Genomic DNA, 25,366 nt, shown 5'->3' on the forward strand with positions numbered 1-25,366 from the left:
ATTGAGATATACAGCGAAAAGGAATGATAACTTTGCCCGTCCCCAAAAGTGCCGTTGCAGGTAAGCCTTTGTAAACTTTACGTAAGACGTTCTTGACAGAGTATGGAGTGAAATTAAATATCGTTATGGTGTCCGTAATCGATGTATTGAAACTTATTAATTTTGCTTGTGATCTGTTCTTAAGCGACTGAATTAAACAAAAGCATTTTAAATTCATTTCATGTACCGCATTTCCTGGCGTATTACCCCCCTTTTTTTTAAAAAAAAATTTAAAAAAATTTTTTTTAAACTAATTTTATTGTTCGCAAAGCGAGAGGAGAAATTTATGGAGTAAATTTAATTTCTGAAAAATGCAGTTACAGTAAGAGCATAATAAATGGAAAGTAGCTGTATGTAAACTTCCGGTAACTATCACAGTGTTATTTCTGTAAAAGAAAGGTACATTCCAATAACAATGCATAGTAATATTAAGATTATATTATTTGCCGGTATTTGACGGTAATTTAGCTCAGAACGCGATGTGTCCTGCTCATTTGCTTTGTAAAGCTCCAAGCCCACCTCACATGAATGGGTCTTGACCGCAAAGGCTACAGCGAACTGGAACGTAAATAACAGAAGTAAGGTGAAATCATATTTTTGGAAAGTTTCTTTGTGCGAATACCTGCCAAGTCCTGCAGGTAAATGAAGAATCTCCACAAAATATTGAAGAAGTGTGAAATTAAATTCTCAGAATGTAGTGCTAAAAGGCTGGGGGGGGATACACGAGCAAATACGATAATACGTACTAACAATAATAATGCGTACTTCATCGAGTCCTTATAAATTTCTATCATTCGTTCTCGGAGAATTGGAGATAATCTCAGAAGTTGCGTTTTGGTAGCGTACTCATGCATTTACAGATGTTTTGAATTCGAATCGCAAACTGAGAGCTCTGCTTTGGAGTACGATTCGTTCTGCCGTTTTATATTGGTAATGGTAGTCAGTCAGATATTCATTAAGATTTCGTATTTGTAAGTACTACTTATTACAAGTATGTAAGTCTTAAATAAATAACAACTGAAGAATATCTCTGCTCATACGTATAAGCGCATAGTTAGATATTTTATTGAATAAAGTTAAAGATGATTAATGAAGCAATTTTTATATTCAGTACATAAAACAATATTAATATATTTAGTTTTTAACTTTATAATATCTTAATTTCATGTAAAAAAGTCATCTTGCTTATTCCTGTTATATTAGTGTCTTCATGGGTCTTATTTTAAGCTTCAGCAATTCTAACTCTTTAAACTGTATATTTCTCTTGAAACTAAATTTAACTGAAAAATATATGCAGGTAAGCAGGTTAAAATTAACTGAAAACGTGTTAACATTTTCACTTCTCTTAAGTTTAGCAAATATTATAACTTTGTTTTAAATACTGAATAGACAGTGTCTATAATAGAAATCACTCATTGAAGGCATAAATTATTACTTAAAAAGAGTCGTGTTCTATTTTTAAGTTCAAATCAACGCAAATCAAATTACAAAATCAGATTTTTCATTTTAAAAATGTTCTGTAGAAAAATAGAAATTTTCGTCCGTGCTTTTTATATAGAAAATAGAAAAGAAATTTGTTTTGTATGCATATTCCATATTTGCATACGTCTCATCCCCCCCCAAAAAAAGAGAGAGAGAAAGATTCGGGATTTTTTTTTATATGATTAGTTATAGATTCATCGAATGATGAAGGCCTTTTCTATAAGTAAAATTTGCTATTGTTTACCAAAACGTTTCTAAAGAATTGTTGTATTTTGTGTATTAAAGTTCTGATTTATTATTTTTCATAACCTAACCAAATTATGCAGATTTGAAACCGCCTGAATTATACTGAATTAATTGGAGTAAAAAATTTCTGTAGAAGTTTATCTTGGGAGTATAGAGTCAAGTAGAAAGGTGTATTATTATGTATTTGCTTTTAAATTTTATCTAACAGCCATTGTTAATTACATTAGCAGTTTGAATGCCTTATATGAAAATGATGACCCGAGTGCGATTATAATTAGAAAAAAATGACTTGTTGACAAAAAAATTATGAAATATGTTTGCAAATATGGAGTGGTGAGAAAAACCTCGGAGCGGTAAACAATAGCAAATATTTGCTTAATTTTATGTTTCGAATGCCACTGTTATCTTTAAGAGAATCATGGAAACTGATATAAAGAAAGAAAGGAGGCAGAAAAAAAAAATCTGCTTTCTGCCCCCTCCCCACAGGTATACCTAGGTCTCTCCCCCAGGTTTACACCTTTGAAGCCACTGTATGATGTGAGGATTCTTTGTTTATATGTGCGCGATCCTGTCTTTACATAGCGCTTAGATTTGTATCCATTTTATTTGCAGACTTAATAACATGACTGTGCAGGTTTGTCAAATTGAAATCAAGTGGATATCTGCTGTATTTATATCTTTTAAACTTTGGCTGTAAGAAAGCTATCAATGCAGAGTATTTTGGGGGGGAATTCAACGAAAATATCTTTCTTGAGAGTGGCCATTAGTCTGTGGTTTCAATTTAAAAAACTGAGTCAAGCAGAGTTTCATATCCTTGAATAATAATTGATTGGAGACTCAGGGTTTTAGTTTAAAAGCTGAATCAAATAAAGCAATGTTTGAGTTTATGGTAATTTTGATCAAGTGACAGGTTTTCGTAAAAATTTGATTATAAGTTTTTTATTTATTTTTTGGCAGGCTGACTTGTTAAAGACTTGTTGACTTCTTTTTGCTCTTTCTCTCCCCCTTCCCCTGGATAGGAATGCGAATCTTAACAAGAAACTTTGGCTCTAAAACTGATTACAATATTAATAATTTTGGTTCTGAAAACTGATTATGAAATTTATTTTAAGCCAATATCGGCTGATGAAACCTACAATTACGAATTTTATTTTACTAATATTAGAGGTATCACTATCCAGTTGATGTTTGTGGATTGTTAAAGAAATGTGAAAAGGGACATTTAGACGTTTCCCATTCGAAACCCTAACATACATAGCGGCCTATTATAACACTTGTATGCGGTTAACTGTCTTCTGTAATATTTATACATGTGCTCCAGAGTTCTTATCAATGATATTTTGGCTTATATCAGTCCTATTAAAATATAACTTCTTCTTATTATTATTTTGAGCAGTTTGGCTTGAAAAACACTTTTCTTATTCATACTTATTTTTGGTGGGGTATACTTTAATTTAAACTGAATGTATTTTTTAAAAAGAAAGCATATGCGCAAGTTGTGGATATATGAAGACTTTCTTTCCATTTTAGTTTGCGGTTGTAACATCCGCGAGCAGTTATCTAATATATTTAATCACGCGATCAATTTGAAACACTCTGTAGCAGTAGTATTCATTGCAGTTAACGTTCTGAATAAAATCAGAAACTAATGATTCCGGTCTTATGACTTAGCATTTGATTTAATTAGTAAAATTATCTAAAAGCCATGTGATAAAAATATTAAATTTTCGTATCGATGCTGTATTTAATCTCATTGCACTACAGTTAATTTGTTACCAAGAAAAGTGCAATATAATGGCATTAAGAAACAAGAGGATTCTTTTCGAAATGGTGGATATTCTCTGGCGAGGAGCAGATGTTGTTTAAATGCTTCGAGTTTCTCATCTGATTGCTTATTACGCACAGGAACTAATCATCAAACTTGTTGCATAATTAATCACCATGTTTAATCTCTCATTACCATAATTTAGCCATTTCGAGAGAGAAATGCGTAGTTTACACTGGTTGTTAAAGAATGCATATGTCGGCGTTATGACCTGTTATATATGGCATCCTGCATTTTATATTGGAAATTTTTTTTTGTAGAATTTTTTCGGAAGTTTATTTTATTTTATAACTCATGTAAGTGTTTTGCTGTTTTCATTTGCGGTGAAAGTACTATCGCGGGTAGGTTGAGAGAAACACAGCAGAAGGTCTTGAATTTCATTAATGTTTCAAATTTTAGTAATGTTGTTATGCTTTGCTTTAAACCTTACATAAAGTTATCGTAAAAACTGCGCATAGTTTAGTGTGTACTGCAGTTAATCTATTTTCAGCGTACTTGTACTTTTGGAGAGAAATGATACTTAAATCTAAATCTTTTGTGTGTATTTTTCCAGCATCAGGGGAATACCAACTTTATTGAAATGTAATCAGTATTGTTTTACCACTACAAATAAACTTACTGGAGTTTAAAGAACCGCATGTTAGTATTTCAACATGCAGTTTTACTAAACATGTGAAAGATTCCGGTTTCAGTTTTGTCAATAAATGTGAATTATATTAAAAGTACATATTAGTACAATTTTTTACGGATGATAAAGATATAAATCCTGGCTAATTTTGATCTGTTTGCTTTATGATTATTTTGGAGAGCTAAATGTTACTCCCAGTAAAGTGTCAACGGGCCGGTTCGCCCCCCCCCAGCTTCGCCAGGCTGCCTGTATGATTCTTTTCATGTTTTACGTCCGCTATGTGTAATATATATGTAAGCAACTTTCCATTAGAAAGGTCCTTCATGAAGCCAGGGAGATAAATCTTGCGTATCCTTCTTCCTTAAGAATTAACCGGGAATGGGTACTTTTTTTGATAAGAATAATTGCGATACGATTCGGGCTCTTTGTACTTCCTTGTACGAAGTAAAAAGGAAGTATTGTAATCGCGAAAAATTTCAGGTATCATATATCAACGAAAAGGTGCTACTTTGGTAGACGGTTGCACGGATTTTTGGCGATTTACATTGGCACAATTGTTGGCGCGGTTTTTACAGTCGTCAGCCATCTTGAAAAATGCTGTTTTTTCGTATTTTACGCATATAGTAAAGTATTCGAAACTTTAAAAAAAATAAATATACGAGGGCTATCCAGAAAGTAGATTACGTTTTGGAATAAAAAAATAAACAAAGTATAGGAAACAAATTTTATTATATACAGATGAAAGCCACACTCAAATACTACTTTTCTACATAGTCACCATACAAATTAAGGCATTTATCGTAGCGATGTACGAGCTTGGAAATTCCTTCGTCGAAAAATTCGGCCGCCTGCGCCTTCAACCACTTCGTTACCTCTTCTTGCCTTCCATCTTGCACAAAACTTGTGGTAACCAAGCTTTTCGCTGATGATTTCGTGCAACAAACTTCGCGAAATTTGTGGAAAACTCAAAGTTCCGTTATTGTGAAATTTCGATTTTCACGGACTTTAGCATCGACTTTTTCGAGAAGTTCGGCGGTCACTATGCTGGGTCTCCCACTTCGATCTTCGTCGTGAACATTGGTTCGGCCATTTTGAAATCTTATGACCCACTGATGCACTCCACCTTCAGTGATAATGTTGTCCCCATACACTTCACGAAGCTGCCGATAGATTTCTATCGGTTTACAGTTTTTTGCAGTCAGAAACCTTATTACTGAGCGCACCTCGCAGCTCGCGGGATTTTCAATTAACGCAGACATTTCAAACCGTCACAGTATCTGAACGGAGCACAGCACGAACCTCTCACTAGCACGGCTAGATGCAGACTGAGCTGCGCAACGCTCTGACCCCAAGATGGCCGCGCTAGCCCCGCCCCTAGCGGACACAGACGGAAACGTAATCTACTTCCTGGATGGCCCTCGTATAAAAATAATGGATTAATTTTTTGTTGAAAACTTTGTTTTTTAAGATGGCTGGGAAATGTAAATAAATGCATTTAATAAGACTATAAAATGCTAAAGTAAGGTTAAATTATTACTTTCATATAATAGAATAAAAACACCGCTATAAAAACATTGCGCAACATTTAATTGGATTAAAATATTACTTAAATTGAATATTGAATTAAAAACATCATACCAACTTTTAAAAGAACTAAAATATTACTTAAATACTTTAAAATAAGTTTTATAGGATTTAATTATGTAACATTAAAACATATGCGCCAATAAATATCTCAGGAATTTTTTAAAACATTGTATTAATTTTTTAATAAAAATTTTAAGTATACAATTATGAAGTAAAAGAAAATTATGTACTCACATTTTATAACCTGTCGTATATTGATACCCCCCCCCCCCCGAAAAAAAAACCGGTCCGCTAACGATCTTCATCTGTGTGATCCACATCTCTCACACTTCATTGAAGAAGCAATTAGCCAGGTTTTCTCCAAAAATTTAAAATAAATTTCCTCTGACGCTATTAACAATTTATAAATAAATCTTTGATTAGGAAAGCAAGGTTGGCCAAAATAAGGTCTCAAACGTCATTTTTTTTTTTATTCCGATACCAATAATCTTGGTAATTACCAATAACAACATTCATATTCGAAACGGACACATCCATTCCATTTGAAATCTGAGGAATTCGAAGAGATGAATAATAAAATTTTAAAATGGCGCGGTAATGCACAAATATTCAGTAACCAATTGGGGAGCTGATTACATCACGCATAGAATTAAAATTATTTAAATAATCATTCATAAAAAAGTCATATTTTTAAAAAATGCAAAATTAAATTGTATTTTAATATTTAACACCCATAAATAATGTTTAAAACATTAGATTAAATTTATAGATATTAAAACCAATTACTTTTAAAACAATGTGACGTCATTCATTACATCATTCACAACATAAAATTCCATAAAATATTATAAACAATAAAATTTTTATTTCAAATAAAAATGCAAAATGAAATTCATTTTTATTATTTTGAAGTCATAAATAATATTTAAAACACGGAATTTATGCATAATAAAACGCATTATTTTAAAAATAAAATGACAACAAAGTATCGGTACCATAAACAACTTGTCTAGCAATAGGTTTACCATAAGTCGTATTGCTCGCCAAAAACAAATTGCCAAAAACTCGCCAAAATCCGTGCAACCGTCTACCAAAGTAGCACCAACGAAAATATCCATTTGACCGCTATCGAATGCAAATTAACGATATTTTTGCGTTATATCTGTTTGTAAGGACAGAATAAAGGACCCTTTTTTTTCCCAAAAAATTTATAAAACTGATTTAAAATGGATTCTGAAGACATTTTTTCGTGGCGTCTGTATGTATCTCACATAACTCAAAAACGAGTAGCCACAGAATGTTGAAATTTTGTATATGGATTGCTATGACATGTAGATGTGCACCTCCTGTTTTGATTAATATATGTATATCCACTCTGTTACTCGGCTCAGTGAGCTCAGTTTCTTTACTCTTATATGTTTATAAATTGGGCATTTTTTTACTTTAAAACTGATTCAATTATGTTGTTCTTATCCTTCGGTTCAGGTTTTTACGCGTTTCCTTAACCTGCATATTGTAGTTGTAGAATTACCAACAATTTAAAAGTTATTTATGTCCGGCTAAGCCTAATTTTTTTTTTTTTTTTTAAGCAGATGAATATATTTCTTGCCAATCTAGAGAAACTAACGTCTTCTTTAATTATTGAAAATTAAATTATGATTATCCATCCTGGAATTATCATTTAAGTTATTAAATTATCTCATACGTTGACTCAGAATAGCGTTCACAACAAATTAAGTCAGTTTCTAAGCCTTCAGTGTCTTTTTCCCGATTGTGCACCGAAAAATCTGTCTTCTTACCCCCTGGCTTGAATTGCTTGTTTTTGCGTAGAAACTGTAATTTTAATGGTAAGAAATGTGTTTTTCTATATCTTTAAATTTTTAATGAAGCTATTTCGTGTTTTTATTATTTTTGCCTTGCCACGAAGTGAGAACTGAATTAATTACATCTCTAATGAAATACATCTCTAATGAAATGCGAAGAAACAAGTGTTTCATATTAGCAGAAAATACTGTCGCCATTTCAAATAGTAAGCTGTTGCCAAACATTTGTGTTCTAAAACATTGGCTCTTCCTTTTTAAAAAAAAATTCTTCATTGAAATTGCTCTAAAAATGTGTAAACATCCTGTTTAGTTAGTCATTTAAACAGTGAATTATAACGTTTCTTGATTGGTGACACGCTTAGTTGATATCCTTGGTATTGCTAATCTCGAGATTTGAAATTATTATTTTTATATCATCAGGGCATTGATTTATTAATGCAGAACGTTTGTTTGTGTATATCACATATTTTGTCAATACTTGGTTCTGTAATTTGCATTTCAATATGTCAACTAAGCGGTTATATGGTCATAACTTATTTTCTATTCATAATTGCGAGAATATACATCAATAAACACAGAAAGAACATAAATAGCATAACAGATTTCATAAAGTTAATATATACCTTTTTCTAGGCAAGTAGTGAACCCTAAATATTTTGCCGTGGCTCTGTTGCGAACCGTTACTTCAGGGTGCAGATATTGCTATCTTGTAAATTGCATAAATAAGTAATTTTTGAATAGCAATTAATGTATGAAGGTGTCATATGAGTGAAAGTTGCTGTATTCTCTTCTGTCTTCGAGAAGGACAGAGCATAGGAACTGTTACGACGATTGCATGCTAAAGTTAAACTACCCATTTTCTATGAGAATATATACCTTGTAATGGATTATTTGAGTAAATAGCTTCGCCAGTTTGGCACAGCGGGAGCCTGCGCTGTGCGCGCCTTAAAGACTTAGTAAATGACTCTTAGGCTTCATTTAGACGAAAGTTTTGCCGTCGTAAGACTTTGTAGTTTAAGGTATGAAATTCGTCAAGTCGATTCAGATCTGTTTAACAGGATTTAAGCCATAGCGAATCAAGGAAGGGAACGTTGCTTATGATTGGTTGCCTAGCAACAAAGCTCGGATTAGACCTCTTATAATTTCAAAACCAAAACCACCGTGTGAACAAAAATTTAAAGAGTAAATTACTCTCTTTTACTTGCTGCTGTTACTTAGACTGTTTGGTAATGCATTGCTTTGGTTTGTGTGTTTTCATTTGTATCGCCAAGTGGGCGATGTCTCTATAGAAGAAAGAAGTTACTCTAGTAGGGAAAATTAGGAATTTCTTTCTTTGTCTAGGTGTCGTTCTGGAGTCAGATATAGAATTATTCCTACACATCCTTTTTGGGGGGGACGGGGGCGTATATCTTAATAAAAATGCTGCTATAGCAAAAATACCCATAAAGAACTTGAAATTAAAATGTATGACTTGTTAGTCAATAAATATGGTATTCGAACGTAGCGAATAAGATAGATAATAATCGCTGTAATATTAACTATAGTGAATAACTATAAACATGGCTTGTTTCAATCTTCCTCTAGAGGATTCAAATCAACTGCCTTTTTATTCCTCTGTATTTATGTAAAGAAAAAAGCTTTTGAGTTTTATGTTTTAATTTAGATATTTTTTATGTTTTAGACGAGTTTGCTGTTGAAATACCATTCGAATGTACTGATAAGGAACAAGGACCACAAATCGCCTCTTGATCTTGCTTGTGAATTTGGGCGTTACCAGGTAGATACTATTACTTACTTTCTTTATTTGAAATGTGTGTGTATGCTTATGTTTTCTGTAATTTTTTAAACAAAGCTATTTATATCTTTAAAGAACTTTTTCAACTTAACAAACTTATTGTGTGACTATATTATACGTTTTTACATTATGACATCGGTCGTTTATTTTCTTAACATATTTTTAATACTCTGATGTTTTATCTGCAGGTTGTAGAGTTACTGCTGCAGCAACAAGCAAGCGGACGTTGCCGTTCTCTGTTAATAGAGAATCCCCAGGACACTGCGGATAACGATCGTACAACTTGTTTACACCTGGCAGCTAGAAATGGCCATGTTGATGTCATAAGGTTCGTATATTGTAAATATTTTTCTGCTACTGTTTCTATATTGCTGCTGTACTGCTGCATTTCCTATGAAAAAATACTTTAAGATTTCGCATCTGCATTCGGAAAGTGGTAACATGTTAACGTTTCTTATCTTAAGAAACGTTATCATGAATATAAGAATATAAAAATATTATATTCATGATATATTCGATTCGTTATCATGAATATAAGAAAAATGTAATGATTTCGGATCTTCTTATTTTTTAAGTAGTAGTAGTGAATCACTAGAAATATTCAGTATCAAATGAAAATATAGAATTTCTGATTGGTGTCTGGATCATACGCATGTTTTGTGATATTCTTGAAAGGAATCAGTTAGTCAACTATAATTTAAAAGATAAAATTTACTCTACAGATTCATTCTGCTAGTGTAATTAACTAGAAGCAGTGAATCAGTATTTAATATGTACCTCTACAATCAGGAAAAATAACGTCAGGAATAAATCTTTTCTCAAGATCGTTTTATTATGTTGTGAAGTTCTTTTTTTCCATACTATCAAGATAACACTCACCGCAAAATGTGAAACTTAATAAATGAAAATTATAGAATTAAAGAGTATTAAAAAAATCAGATTCCATCACATTAGATGAGCGATGTCCTTAATTTCACGTGTTAAATCATAACCACCGTCAAAACATCGTCGTAGATTTTTATTTGGAAGTATAAATCGAATATGATTCCCATTTTGTGTGTATATTGAGCCAAAGCCTCGGCGATAATCTTTGTAAATTCCACGGTCAGAAAGGTCGTACATGCGTATTATCTACTTTCTAAGCAGAATTGGAAAGAACCTAGAAACTTAACTGACGTACAGACCTCGTTAATAGAAGGTGTAGGTGAAGTCAACATGCCTGTTTCTCTGTTGATACTGTTAACCATTTGCCAGATTTCTTAAATGTCCGCAGTCATCATGGCCTCTGAGTTGAAGCTTTTCTAAGAATTATGTAAGTAGATATAGTTTAACTTAGTAGATAGGATACGTAATGATTTTTGAGTAACTCGCATGATGAATATTCATCGATTATAGACCAGAAAATTTGGGAGCGGAACCACAAGCAGCGGGATAATTCCTAATTCATTCGATTTATTTCTTAATTCCAGTGGCTATGCCAACGAATCGAATAATCATGATTCTTATCTTGCTTCTCGTCTTCAGTGCATATCTGATTGCCATACTAATTAAGTAATGCATTTGATCGACGAGGGCTCTTAAACTAAAATTGAAGTATAAAACGCAAACTGTATATTAATTACTTATATGATTGCAAGCACAATTATAAGATACATTCACAAGTTCATGCTTCTTTAATCCCGAAAGTGTCATTATTGTCGGCGCTTTCCTAAGCCATTCTTATTGGCGAACGGCTTGCAATACTGAGCTACGAATGGAAGACTATTTAAAAGCCAGGCCCTTCGCATTCTTCTGTCTGGCCAGTCTTCATCTGCACAGGCTCTTGGTCACTATTTATAAAAATTTGGATGTCGAGCTTTGCCATAAATGAGTAATCAATTCATCCATACATTCATGTATGTAGACACACAGAAGATGAAGCTGTCTGGCCTAGTCGAAAATATTTTATGCACTAATATAGAAATATTCTTCTATAAAAAATATAGTATAAAAATGAAGATAACTTTACTTATTTTTTCAGTGTCTATCAGCAGAAGAATGATTCTTTAGAACTCAGTTGTGGTAGCTCGCATTAGTCCTGTTTCCACCAATTTCAAAGTTTTCCTGTTTGCGCAAAATCAGATAGTGCAATCTCCTTTCCACAGCATTCTCCTCGAGGAATGTAAGATAAGTCATTAAGAAGGTTTGGGCTGTTTCTTTGTGGATAAGTTAGTTTCCGTCTTCATATTCTAATAGACATATCTGAGTTTAATCTCATTTTGGAAATCTTTATTTCTATTCTGTGTGTAATTTTGTTACTATGTTCGCTTTTATTTTCATTTTTTGTTTTAGACGTTATGGTGACTAAAAAGAAAAAAGGCATAGGTTTTTTATAAAGGTTATCACTATTGAAATTTGTTATGAAATAAGGAAAATCTATTTTATTAGATTTACATAAACGAATAAACTAAAAACATCCAAAGGCAAAAGATGAAGTCCTTGCTGTTTTCAGTTCTGCTGCTCATGTCATGTTCTAACTATTCTGACAGGTTGATGTTAGGAATGCGTTACATTTTATGCAGATGCCTCTAGAATGCTTTACTATCGCGCAAAAAATTCCCTTGGCTTGCCATATCTTCTTAAAGTAATTAAGAGGTTGATATTTTCTGCATGATACTGTTGTTGATTGCCATCAGTTGTTCGAATTGGTGGCAGTCAGTAAGAGAAGGGGGATTTTTTTTGTTTGATTTATGGAAACTAAATGTGTAAGTACATGCGATTTTAAATTACTGCAATACTGTATTCTATAATGTACTTGTGAGCGTCGCCAAAGTCGATAAATGAAACCAAATGTTTTTAATGTAATTAATTATTTGTCTTCAGTCCGCTGCATGAAATATTTTTCTAATGTCCGTGTCCAGGACACTTTATAAAAATATAAAACATTAATTTCAGCGATTAAAAAAAGTTCTACAACATAAACATTATGCAAGGTCGTATGACAGATAGAAATACAAATTGGTATGAAAGTGTAAAAGGAAATCATATAGCAAGGACAACAAAATATTGAAGATACTAAAAAGAAGTCTGCATGTCCTTTGCAGCTGCAGCTTATCAATTATGAAGATGATGTGGATGGTTGGAATTCTCGTTTCTTATGAGAAGCTGATTAGTTAGGCATTTTAACTCTCATTCAAAAATCCCGGACGTCTGGTAGTAATCTACTCTTCAGCCTCTTAGAATATTGAAAAGAAAGAAAATATAAGGTATCCTAACTAAAGTGCCGGATTTAGTATACCCCCAAAAGTGCTTTGTTTTTAGGAAATGGAAAACAGTTGTACGTGCTAGAAACAAGTAAATATTCCTATTTAAGAATATGAAGTTTGACTTGATCTAGCACAACTAGCATTTAATTACTATCAGTTCATTTCACAACATCGTTGCAATTTAGCCGATATGGAGCTCTACACAAAGAAACAGTAAAGTTTGATTGTGAAAACTTATTGCAAGATTGTTGAGTGTTGTGGACAGACTTCCAGAAGGCTTTGTATAATCTTTGGTGATGAACGTGAATATAATGAAACAATAGTTTCCAGAGTGATAAAGGAATCTGAGAACACAGCTTCGATAGAGGACATTAAATCACCACGCTCTCGATCCAGCTGGTCTGTTGAACACATCGCTATTGTGCACAACAGTGTTATTGGCAGTTCTAAAGAAAAGTTCGAACTAAATGAGAAGCAACAAGTTCTGTACGTGTTATTAGCCGTTTCTATAGGCAAATATATGAAAAATTAATAACCAACTTCATCGAGAGAGTGCACTGCTGAAGAGCAAGTCGAGGAAGACGTGAGTTTTCCCTTTTAAATTGAAACATTTACCTCCTGTAAGTATGTAAAAGTAACTTCCATTTCCTGAAAATAAAACATTACATTGTGCGTAATAAATACGGCGATTTTGTTGGGACACCCTATATAATTGAGTAACTGAATCTAATTAAACAGTTGAAACAGTCTTGAGGACTGAATAATATGAATATATTCGATTTTGACGATTTTCTTCCGCTCCAGAAATTTTCATCTCCAACTATTGCTTTGAAACTTCGATGCTTAAAGAATTTAAGTTGTATATAAAAGGATCTTAAGATAAATTATTGCACTCAGATAAGCGTAAGATTAGTCTTTAAAGGAAAAGAACCTTTCTGCTGCATTTTTTATTTGCTTGCAAATTGCTTGGAAAACTATCATCACCCAACCCTTCTTTACCCCTTTCCTTCCTGACCCTTATTAATTTGCCGTCAAAACTACGCATATCCGAAGACAAAAGGTGAGTCTTGGAAATTATAATTAAGAGCCTTACTAATGAATATGGATGAGACAATCAAGTACCAATTATTCCCACCAGGAGTTGCCGTTGAATCCTATTGTGATTAAGGAGTAGCGCCCCTTTTTCTCCACTTGCATTTTTCTTATTAGTGCCTCATTAATTGGAGAATGATACAGTTCTCGTTTCTCCTTTTGGGTTATTTCGTTTTTATGGCTTTTACTTTCCCATATTGTCTGTGCATTAGTCTCTCTCTTTATGGCGGCTTATTACGATCCGAGATTGTCATTTTGTGCCCATTAGTGGTTTTGCCGGTTGGTCGTTAGGGAAGAAGCGACTTACTATTTCTGAAGCACAATGGGAGCCATAATGAAGTTTCGCCGCAATGAATTTGTCATAATTGCCATCACTGCTATCCAAGTTTTGTTTACTGTTCCTTTATTATGCGTAATTTAAGTGGATAATTATATAGATTCTTACTTTTCCCCCCGTGCTTAATAAATTTATTTAAGAAGTATAAAAGATATAGGGAAAGATACTCTATTACTGCTGAAAGTAATATTGAGATCTGAAGAGGAAGTAGTCCTATTTTATTTATCAGATCCATAATTATTCATTTAATTTTAAAGTAACGAATCGAATCGCTAAATGTTTGTAAAAGCTAAATTTTCTCGTTTTTCTTTTATTTTTTGTTTCCTCATTTTTTTGTAATACGTACTTTAGATGCTATTAGTCTCATTTTTTTGTCCATTTCAAGTTTTAAATAAAATGATGTTGCCAATGATTTTGCTGTAGGATTTTAAGCGAGATAAGTGTGAAGAATGTGACATTTAATAAGGTTAAGAAGAGAAAAAGTTAATAATAAAAAGGCGAAGCTGTGTATGTTATCTTACTAAGAAATATTACATTGATATGATGATCTGATTTTCTGGAACACTGAAGCTGTAAATTTTGTATCGTCCAAGTACGAAAAAAGTGATATTTAATAATTAAGTTGAAAGGTTAAAAAAAAAAAGTGTTAGAATGTTAGAAGGAGTGAATAACCATGAGCAGATTAGTAAACCGCGAGCTCAGCAAAAGCATAAAAAAAAACCATAACAAGCTCTCTGCTGCTGTGTTAAAAATGAGATTTTTTTTTTTAAATTTTTATTTTTATTTATTTGTTTTTTAAAGTTTTGTTGTGTTTTATTTTCCTGTAAAAAAATAACTTTGTCGGGAAAAGCTTCAGAATTCTTAAGGCCTTGTCTTGTGTAATAGTATTTTAGGACAGTCTGTTATTTAGAGTAACTTTTGTTTCATATTTATCTTTGAAAGACAGGCGCGGTTATTCCTCTGCCTCGCCTCCTTATTCGGAAAAAATTGCAAATCGTTTATTTTTTCAATCAATGAGCTGTCATTATTCAGAGATTTTTTTTTATTTATTTGCACCGATTTGAGTTTTGCTCCAATTTTTAAAAGCTTTAGAATTACGACGACTCTGTAACTTAAAATATCGGTATAATTCCCAATAAATCCATGCAAGAATTTCAAACAATGTCAATTTATACTGTATCAATTTTTTTAATGCAACGTCTTCGAGTATTTGTGCCTTATTATTAAGTTAAAGTTCCGTGATGTAGAAATATAGCTTAGAGCTCAATATTTGCGATTGTTCTCGAAGGAAAATTAATCTTGCTATTCTGGCTTCGACCGTGGTAAGGGAGGGGGGAAAAAAACTTGAACATTTGGTTATTTAGTGTATTACAAAAGTAAGATATTCGCGGGCATAAAATTGAGCAGAATCAAATCCGGTTCAATGTCATTGTTGATGTTAAGGAAACTTTGAACTGTCAAGAAGATTTAAATGATGAGTCGTTGGACAGGGAAAAAACAGGTTCAATCTCTTTTCTCTACCTTATTTCTTTATATAAGATGGCAAGACTCGACAAGTTATGTTTGTAGAAGTGGATTACTGGACAGCTCCGCCTCAGTGCAGATTGAAAAGTGTGACAGGCACCTCCACTTCATTATTTCATAATTTATAAAGAAGGATGTAGCCCCGGAAAACGGAGTTAGATGTGTATGATTGCAGTTTCGTCTCAGTTCGATTTTTTTTTCTTTTTTTACATATTTTTCTTTTTTTATTTTAAGCATCTTTTTTTATTATTATTTATATATATATATATATCTAAATGTTGCTATCCTTATATCCGTTGATTGGAATGAATTTTTTCTGAAAACTTAACTGCGCGTGAATGATATCCTTCGTAATGAATTCAAAGTAGATTTAAACAGATGGAAAAGTATTTTTAACCTAAAAAAGATCCGACGAACATAAGAAGCCTAAAAAGCGTTTAACAATTTTTTACATGTCCAGCACAGGTTAGTAAGGTTATTGCATTTGAAAACAGTAAAGTATATTTATAGAAAATTTGCAGTACTATAAAAGGCCACAATGCGAAAATTGTCAAAAAATGTCATCTATAAATTGCTATCTATTTTTCTTGTTTTGATAAATATACTGATTTATTTTTCTTTATTATTCTTATTTCTTCTTTATTATTCTTATTTCTTATTATTTATTATTATTACTTCTTTCTTTATTATTGTTATTATTTTTTATTTTTTTCTACCTACTGATTTTTTTAATGTGTCATTATTTATTGAATCGGAATCTGTTTTGATTCTTTAAATTTTGAATTTTGAGATATCCCTAAGAAGGTGGAATCATTTCTTGAAAGATCTGAGGAATTGTTCGATTAATTTGATTTTATTTTCATATGCTGCGATTGTTTAGTTAATTAGAACAATGGATTTAAAATCTGTCTATCTAAGAGGAAGAACTGCCTTCATGGAAAATGACGTTCCGTATTCTATATTCGTTATAGGACGCTCGAACACTAGGCTCAAATACTAGTATTGCACGGTTTTATCTTTTCATGCTTTCTATTTTTGTAATATCTCAAAAATGGCGCTATTATTCATTATTTTCCGATCAGAAAGTCTAAAACTTCGGTATTAAAAAATCTTTCTCGGAAATGAGTATCTGTAGAAAGATTTTACAGACTTTGCTGAGAAATATATATTTGACTGTTCTACAGAATCTGCTGAGTTTGGAGGTTAAGACATCGTCTTGTGTTTTATATTGGAGCTAATGCCGATTCAAAATTAAAGTTTATATATAACGCAGAGTTGTTGCTATTGTTTTGTAGAAGAAAATACTCCATTAATTTTGTCAACTTCACGAAACGTGTTTTAGGCAAGTACCAATTTCGATAAATTTCCCCTTTTCATACGAGTCTTAAATGGAGTTCATAGTTCGTGAAATTCATACAGTTTTTATTTCCTTTATTTCAAATCTTTTGTCGCTGTTTAATTCAATTAAGAAGGAGGTAGATTTATGTATGTTTGTTTCTCTTTCCCTCCACAGTAAAAGTAGATTTTTCCTCACAGCGAGAGAGATTATTCCTTCATAAGGGCGACGTTTTTGACAGAGATTTAACTCATGCTAAAATAAGTGTTATTGAAATGCAATACTTTAGAATGAAACATTTTGACTTTTCTTATCTTTAAATGTTGTTTCTCCAAATAAAAGAAACAGCTAAAAGAAACAAAATTACGTTTATCATATCTTGTTCAAGGGAATAGTATTGCATGAAATATAAATTGCCTACATCAGCATGTGGCGGTCATATTTCACGTAAATGAGTTAAACTACATTTTTATTCACTCTTCATAAAACGGTTTTAATTCTGAAATTTAGCTGGTGTGCTCAAGAGCGTGAAAAGGAAGAAGCAAAGACCAACCCATTTTTCGTTGAATGACATCAGGGAGGACAGACAATTAATCTGATCACCCGCTTGCCTCCTCCTTTTCAGAGTTTCTTCTCTAAGAAGAGAGAAGGGCAGGAAATCATTCGCCTCTCTGGCGTGGACCAATTTATTTCAATTTGTGAGCTTCCGCCAACACTTTGTGGTCTATCTTTTCGTTTCCTGTGCCATTCGTGAGCAACTTCTTGAGACTTAACAGGAAAGTAGAATAAAATTTCACTTTTATGCTACGTAATAGCAGTTCTTTTTTATTTATTTATTCATTTTTGAAGATGTGCCTACTTTTTATTTTTTCGTTTTTTTATAAGAAGGTTATTTTTTATTGTAAATTAAGACACGTAAGTCATCTGAAAAGTGAGTGTATCTATATAAATAAAGAAAAGTGTCTGTATGTTTGTCTTTCATACAAATCTAGTTTCATTCTTGACCTTCAAAACAAGGTCACTGTCTACATAAGGTTTCTAGAAAACCACTCCAATGGGTATACGTTTATTTTAAATGAATTTAACGAATTTTTGATTAAAAGCTTTAAAAGCTTTGTGTTGCTCCTCTGCAATGCATGAGATATTTCAAATTGAATCAGAAAACTTGACGATATAGTGAGTTGCCACTCGCGAAGACGTAATATATTTATTTGCCTTTCAAATTTAATAAACAAACTCGGTGATTAAGAAAAATGTGTTGCCATTCCCTTTTGCGGTCTAGGAGAACAGAGCCGTTTTAGAATGAAATTGCTGTAAGATTTTTGTGAGAAATTATCGCAATGTCCCGTACGTGTTTTCTTGGTATAAGTGGTTAGCGCATCCAATTAGCAATCTATAATTCGAATCCCGCTGAGAGCACGGTTGATTCTTTACATTTCTCGCTTCAAAATTTCTAAAAGTCTCTGTAGCTGTACCCAAATATTGTGGATGATATTTCGTTACCACTTCCCCATTTCATTTCAGTTTAACTGACAGTGAACGAAGACATCCGGTATTTATTAGTGGTCAACAGGCATTCTCTCGAATCCATTGTTAACTAGAGTTTATCATTAAAATATCTAACACATTTATATTAATTTCATTCCTTTACAGAATTAACGTATATGAAATTTGGAAATATATATGCATAAATTTAAAGACTTGCCTCTTCCCAGTCGTCCTTTAAGTGGGTGAGACTGTGCGGGTTTATCTGTCTTAATGTGCTTTCGTGGAGTAAGTAGTTAACAGGTTCAGTTAGCAGCTTCGATGTCTCTGGTTCGAATCCTGACGGTTAAACAGTTAATTTTTTATGCTTTTTGTTTCAGGTAGTCTATTGAATCTTAAAAAACTACGGAGGTTGTAAATTAAATAGTGGCAACTTAACCTTGAAATTCGCAGAAGGGCGGGCATGCGCAAATAGGATGTGGAAGCGGTGAGGTGGCGCTGTTGTCGATGTGTAGAGTGCAAAAAACAGTCGATCTGCTTAGAAGGGTAGTTGTTGTGTGGCGTTAAAGTGAGGAGTTTCGTTTCCATCGCTCTAAAGCATGTTTTCAAAAGGTGATCAGCGGTAGTGGCTTAAAATCGAGGTTGCCCGTGGCAAAAATGCAACAGAATGCTATCGAGGATTAGTGGAAGCCTATGGCACAAATGCTTTACCGTATAGGACAGTAAGTAGTACGGTGGGTTCAAGCATTTCGTTCGGGTCGGAATGAGACTGTGGATTTTCAACGCACAGGTCGGCCCTCCATTCCTCAAGAGAAGATTGACACCCTGAGCGGTCTCCTTACCATAGACCGCCGATGGACTGTCCCAGAATTATCCTTAGAGGTTGGTCTGAGTTATCCAACGGTGTGGCGCATAATGAAGAAATTTCTCAACATGAGGAAAATTGCTTCCCGCTGGGTTCCACATCGACTAACCGAAGTACAGAAATGGCACCGGTATGCACTAGCTGGCACCCACTTGGAGAGATACTGCAATGATGGAGACTCATTTCTGCAGCGTATTGTCGCCATTGATGAGACATGGACACGAGCCTATGAGCCTGAGCGTCATTCAAATGAATGCCGTCACCAAGGTTCGCCACGTCCACAGAAATTTCGACAGGAACCCAGTCGGGTGAAGGTTATGCTGATTATGGCATAATTACGACGGGGACGGTGTGATTCTTACACATGCTGTACCTGAAGGACAAACTGTCAACGCAGATTACTATTGCCGATTTCAACAGCATCATCTGCGTCCGTCTATGAGGCGCAAACGGCCACGTTTATTGCACAACAATCTCCATATCGTATTGCATGACAACGCTCGTTGACATGTCGCAAACAATGGCTCTTTCCTTTTGCGACGGTGGCAGTGGGAAATCCTCGAACATACTCCCTACTCACCCGAAATGAGTCCTTGTCACTTCGATCTATTTCCGAAGTTGAAGGAACCCCTCCGAGATCATCGATTTCATGACGTTTCATCTGTACTCCACGCAGTAGGGCGCTCGGTCGCTCACATGAATAATCAACACCTTGCCACTGGTCTACAACGGTTTCCCGACATTTGGCAAAAGGTAATAAGCTTTGCTGGTGATTACATACAAGAAATGTAATGCAGTTGTACTTGTAAGTTCATTAAAAATTGATTTATACCTATGTTGTCATTACTTAATTTACAGCCCTCGTATATTTTATGAATATTCTTGGAACATAATTTATAAATTTATGAATATGAACTGTACTATTGGTAATTCTTTAATATAATCAATTTCGAAAAAACGCAGTTTGCTTTGAAGTGTCTCTTTCACACTGAGAGAAAAACAAAATGAAAATGAGGATAGTTTAGAGTTTCAATTTTTTCAAATTTTGGATTTGTGTCATGTTAATAGATTTCGAATATTGAAAGATTTTGCTGTACAAAAAATTGATTGATTCTAATTATTATCTTTTCCCAAATCTTTTTGTGTCTTCTCTAAATCTCGTACCTACTGACATTTAATAGAAACCTCGCCTTCGACTCTTAGACTTTTTTATCCATCCTTCTCTCTTAATATTATCGCTGAGATAGCGTAATCAGGACGATACGATTCACGTTAGTTTATGAAGCGTATAAAGTTTACGATGCGAGATGTTCTGCTGTAGCCATAAAAGGGATACTCGTAAGATATCTCCGTGGCAGATAAGCCTTCGGGGATCTGTCGCGTAGTTCAGGGAATAATTGCGGAAGATTTAGGAGTCGGAGTTAGTTTTCCAGTCATGAAATTCCTACTGCTTCCGAATTTTGTAATTTGATGAGCTTTTGACGCTGTTTTATAGGCCTCAGTTGACTTTCCATGGAGCATCGAACGCTTTCGAAATACGAAATATATTTTTTTTTTCCTCCTTATTTTCTGCTAAAATTTGTTGAGCTTGTTTTTAATTCTTTTGGGAATCAAATAGCAGATAATTCAAATTGCGGAAAAAGTTTTATGCCTTTTTGGTGCAGTTATATTGCATTTCAATCTTAAACAATCAACGGCCTTTTTTGTATATGTTTTTGGAAAGGAGCTGTGTATATTATGTGTACTGGAGAATAATTTGTATTTATCTTTCGTTAGTTCCCTCGTTTTTTTTTTTTTTTTTTTTTTTTTTTTTTTTTCCCAGGAGTAGTATTCTGGATATTAATAGTAGAATGTAGTGCATTTGAAGACTTAGTCTTTTTACTTCGAAGTACAGGAAATACAGTAATTGAGAAAAATTTCGGCTAACATATTTCAACGAAATATCTATTTTTACCGTTCCCGAATCTATTTAAACTTTTTTTTCTTTTGCGTGTTCTTTGTACGCACGGACAAAATTAAGGAATCTATCTTTGAAAATGGTTTCAAAAGGTACTTTTTCTTTTCATATATATGTATGTATGTATCTCGCATAATTCAAAAACGATTAGCCTGAGAACGTTGAAATTTTGTATATGGGACTTCTGTTACATCTAGTTGTGCATCTACTTTTTTCCCCTCCTCCAATTGGCAGACGAAGCCTATATGTATGTGTGTATATATTTATATAAACATCTGTGCGTACCTTTTACCCGGCTTAAAAGTAATTACCCTGCCTTTATTTTCGCAATCTTGGGTACAATTATATATTTCCAATTACAGAAGTGTTTTTAAATAACGAAAATATTCACGTTTGGCACTATCAAATTAAAAATAATAATAATAATAATTTTTGGCATGAAACGAAGTCTAACAGTTTATATATGTAGTTAGTCTATTAATAAATATCTATCGGTGTTTAATATCAGTTTATTGTTGCAGCAAAATATGTGTGTAATTTAATAGGGCGTACAAGTAAGTCGTGTGTAATCAGATTTTTAAAATTTTGTAAAATAACTTTGTACAGCATTTCAAACGTTTTTACTCCTCTTTATACAGTTTCTGGTTGTTCCTTGTAGATTTCAATGTCTAGCGTCTAAATATGATATTTTTCGTTGTCATTTTCCAATTTAAATTAAAAAAATTTTAAAATCGACTTTTCTTTATCGTGGAGCTTAAAAATAGTGCAAGTATTGGGAATGTATTCCATCACAACTGTCTGCGTTTCCTATAAATTGAATTATGAAACATTAATATATATATTTTTGATATACTGATTTGTGTGTCTGCCTAATAATAGGTAGTCTAATATATTTGGGTTTCATTTTTTTTCTCTCCTCAGTTGGAAAGGCTTGGAGGTTGGTCCTTCAGCTGAACAGAATATTAATTGCCTTCTCAAAAAGTATCTGGTTTCAGTAATTAGCTAAAGTTTGCTTTATTTGTACTGTAGTACCGATTTTAAAAATTATACCGTTACTTGAATTTTGACCATTATTCTGAAGGAAATTTGATCCTTGCATACTCTTCTTGGTCATCAAGTGACTATTGCACCCGATTTTTTAATTCGACTCTTAAATTTTATATTTATGAGCAAAATAGCATTTGTAAACTGTTTGTTGTAGCAATATGCGATTGGAGACGGTTGGGGAAGAGATAGAGAAATATGTTCTCATGCTTTCATGCTTATAAACAGATGTACATCTGAACATATATGTATTTGAAAAGGCTGAAATGTCATTACCGGGAAAAAAAAAAAAAAAAAAAAAAATGTAATGATCAGTGTGCTAATTAACCTAGATAAGCACTGAAAATACGGAAATAGACAATGAACGCGTTAGGACATCCTTTTGCTTTTAAGAAAAGAACAGTGAAGTATAACGAAATATTTACAAACTTTAGAAAAATAGTATTGTATTAAAGTTCATGTAATTTTTGTTTTGAGAGCACTTACGGTATATTTCACTAAACGTCTTTATTCTGCACTTTATGTACATTACTTTCATCCTTCATTTGTTTCCCCCCCTGTAAAGCGATCTTATGTGCAGAGTAAATGTATTTGCAGGAAAGCCCATTTACCAGGCTCACGTTTTTAACTACTATGAACTTGATTGAGGAACGAATTCTTTTTATATGCTCCCGTACATCATCATTTTTATAATTTTAATTAAAATCCGTTTACTGATAGTCTCTTGTATTAATTAAAATTAGTAGTTTTATAAGGCGATAGGAAAAGTAAAGTATTATTTTTTTTCGTTCTGGTAAATTGAGCAATACGGTAACCCTCAGCGTTCTCGGTGATGAGATGGCTTATCTAGCAAAATGTCCATTCGTTTACTGACGAAAAGTTGCTTCAGTAGTAGTAAGTAAGAGAGATGGGAACTCAAGCGCAATGATTGAAATTGTATTAGAGTTCGCGAGCAAGCTATAGCTTATAATTTATTAGTAATTGATAATTATAATTTCGCATAATTTACAGTTTTTTAAGAGTTTAGTCGTTAGTAATTTTAAATATTAAGTAAATTAAAAGGTTTTATTTAAAAAAAAGTAATTATGTCTTATGATTAGCTTGCACAAGAATAACTTCTTATTTCTTAGAGCACTAATAATAGTAATAATTGAGTATTTAATTATTTTGGCATTTAAATTAATTTTTTATGTCGTGAGACCACCGCTTTAAGATAACCCCTTTCCAAAAGTTCTGTATTAGTATATATACGTATTTAATACTTTCTACTCAATGCATATATATATATATAATTTTTTTACCGTTCGCGATATGAAATCACAGAAAAAATTGCATAATCTGTAGTATAAAGGATTATATAGCTAAAAAACTAAAACTTCGGAATTTGTAATGTGGTGTATCTATGTACATAAAAACTTTATCGATTTCAGCGTCAATGAATATTGCATGATCTCGAGGGAACTTTTTGCGAACGTGATTAGTACGTAAAATATTTCGGACGAGACATTTTTATGCTGTGTGTGGCTTACTCATTGCGTTTGCTAGTTTCAGCAAAAGAGTCGTATGTCAAAACAGCTGTGAAATTTTGATTTAATAAGAGAGTTTTTACTTAAGTGGAATAAAAGTTAAATTAACAATTTTCGCATACATTTAAAATTGAAAAAAAAATTAAGTAGACTAATTTCTCGGTCACAAATATCTCTAAGCTTGCCTTTTAGGCGGGAATTGCTGGAATATATCCCAAGATGAAAGGTAAAATAGCTGATAGAAAAAAGAAAACTGAGTAACTGAGACTCTAGCTCAGGCACAAGGTACACTATTTCGGCAATATTATAGATTGACACACGTACGATTAATGCTTTCCAGTTTCATCCTGTAAAAGAGAAATTAATTTATCCTAAAAATATTGATCAGGATTATGCTTTTTTTTAAATGGCAGTACAATTGACGCCTCCTAATGTAAATCGGTTAATGTTACTGTTCGGATATTGTTATCGGATTGCCGAAATCTTGCCCGTTTGAATACAAAAGTATGGACAGTCCTCTTATTGTGATCCAGAATTCGGTAAACATGATCTAATCATTTTAAAATAAAGTTGCCAAATAAAATTAAAACAGTTTACTAAGATTGTCAGGTGACAGAGAAAGTGAGGGATCAAGCCACCAAGCAACTTGCTTTCAATTTTAATCAACCATTTAAAATTAAGCAAGAAAAGCAACCTTAGTTCGGCGTAGATTTTGTATAGATCTATTGAATTTAAATTTTAAAGGTATTCAGAAACGGGACCCTCTTCTTCAGGATCAACCTAAAGAAAATATCTGAGAATTTCTTTTTTATTCCCCCTTTCTCCTGAGCAAAAGAATTCCATAAAAATAATTAAGCGAAACCTAAGCTTCTTCCTTTTTTTGGGGGGGGGGCGGCTAATTTTTATTTGTTTTATATTGGTATGATCGCTTTTAATGAGGGATACCCTCCAGGTTAGAGGTACAGCAATGGTCAAAATTACGTTCCAGAAACTTTAATTCCTTAAATTGGATGTACAGTAATGGTCAAAAAATAATTTTCAGAAACTTTATGAATATTTTCGTCGTTTAATTTTAACAAAATAGTGATGGGGAAACGTGATCACATTAAATTTGTATAGCCAATGCCATTTTAATAAAATATTTTAAAATTATTGACTTTTAACTGCCAGATATTTCTGATTTATTTTCAGTGAGATATTTATAAAATCACAGAATTCTGTTTTTATGAATTTTGTAAGGATGATTTTTTTACTCCATTGGCAATTATGGTAAATGGTTAAATTTTTGCGAAATGGGCTTTTGCCGATGTGAATAAGAAAGTATAATTAATGACCCGTACTTTTTAAGGAGACATTTTTACTGTTTAGTTTTTCATCGATATTTAGAACTTTTATGGTGAAGGTAATTTAATTAATCGAAATTTAATCGATATCGGGAGCACTTTTATTCTGAATGGGAATTCGCTGAACGAAATTTTATCGATAACTGTAATTTTTACACTAAGCGCACTTTTATCGATTCAGCTTTAA

The 25,366-nt window shown here is 32.9% G+C and overlaps 1 protein-coding gene across 2 annotated transcripts in view; it reads left to right on the forward strand.

Moving 5' to 3' along the window:
* LOC118185249 (caskin-2-like) overlaps window positions 1-25,366 on the forward strand; it is a 658,017-nt gene that overhangs the window by 363,644 nt on the left and 269,007 nt on the right. For both annotated transcript variants that reach the window (XM_085825792.1, XM_085825793.1), the window contains 2 exons: window positions 9,312-9,407; window positions 9,614-9,753. In XM_085825792.1, the coding sequence (XP_085681918.1) occupies window positions 9,312-9,407; window positions 9,614-9,753 (236 nt within the window). The remainder of the gene's footprint in view (window positions 1-9,311; window positions 9,408-9,613; window positions 9,754-25,366) is intronic.

The sequence above is a fragment of the Stegodyphus dumicola genome, chromosome 10, assembly GCF_044657685.1.
Source record: "Stegodyphus dumicola isolate Sdum_Otavi_A_Nest chromosome 10, ASM4465768v1".
NCBI classification, from domain to species: domain Eukaryota; kingdom Metazoa; phylum Arthropoda; class Arachnida; order Araneae; family Eresidae; genus Stegodyphus; species Stegodyphus dumicola.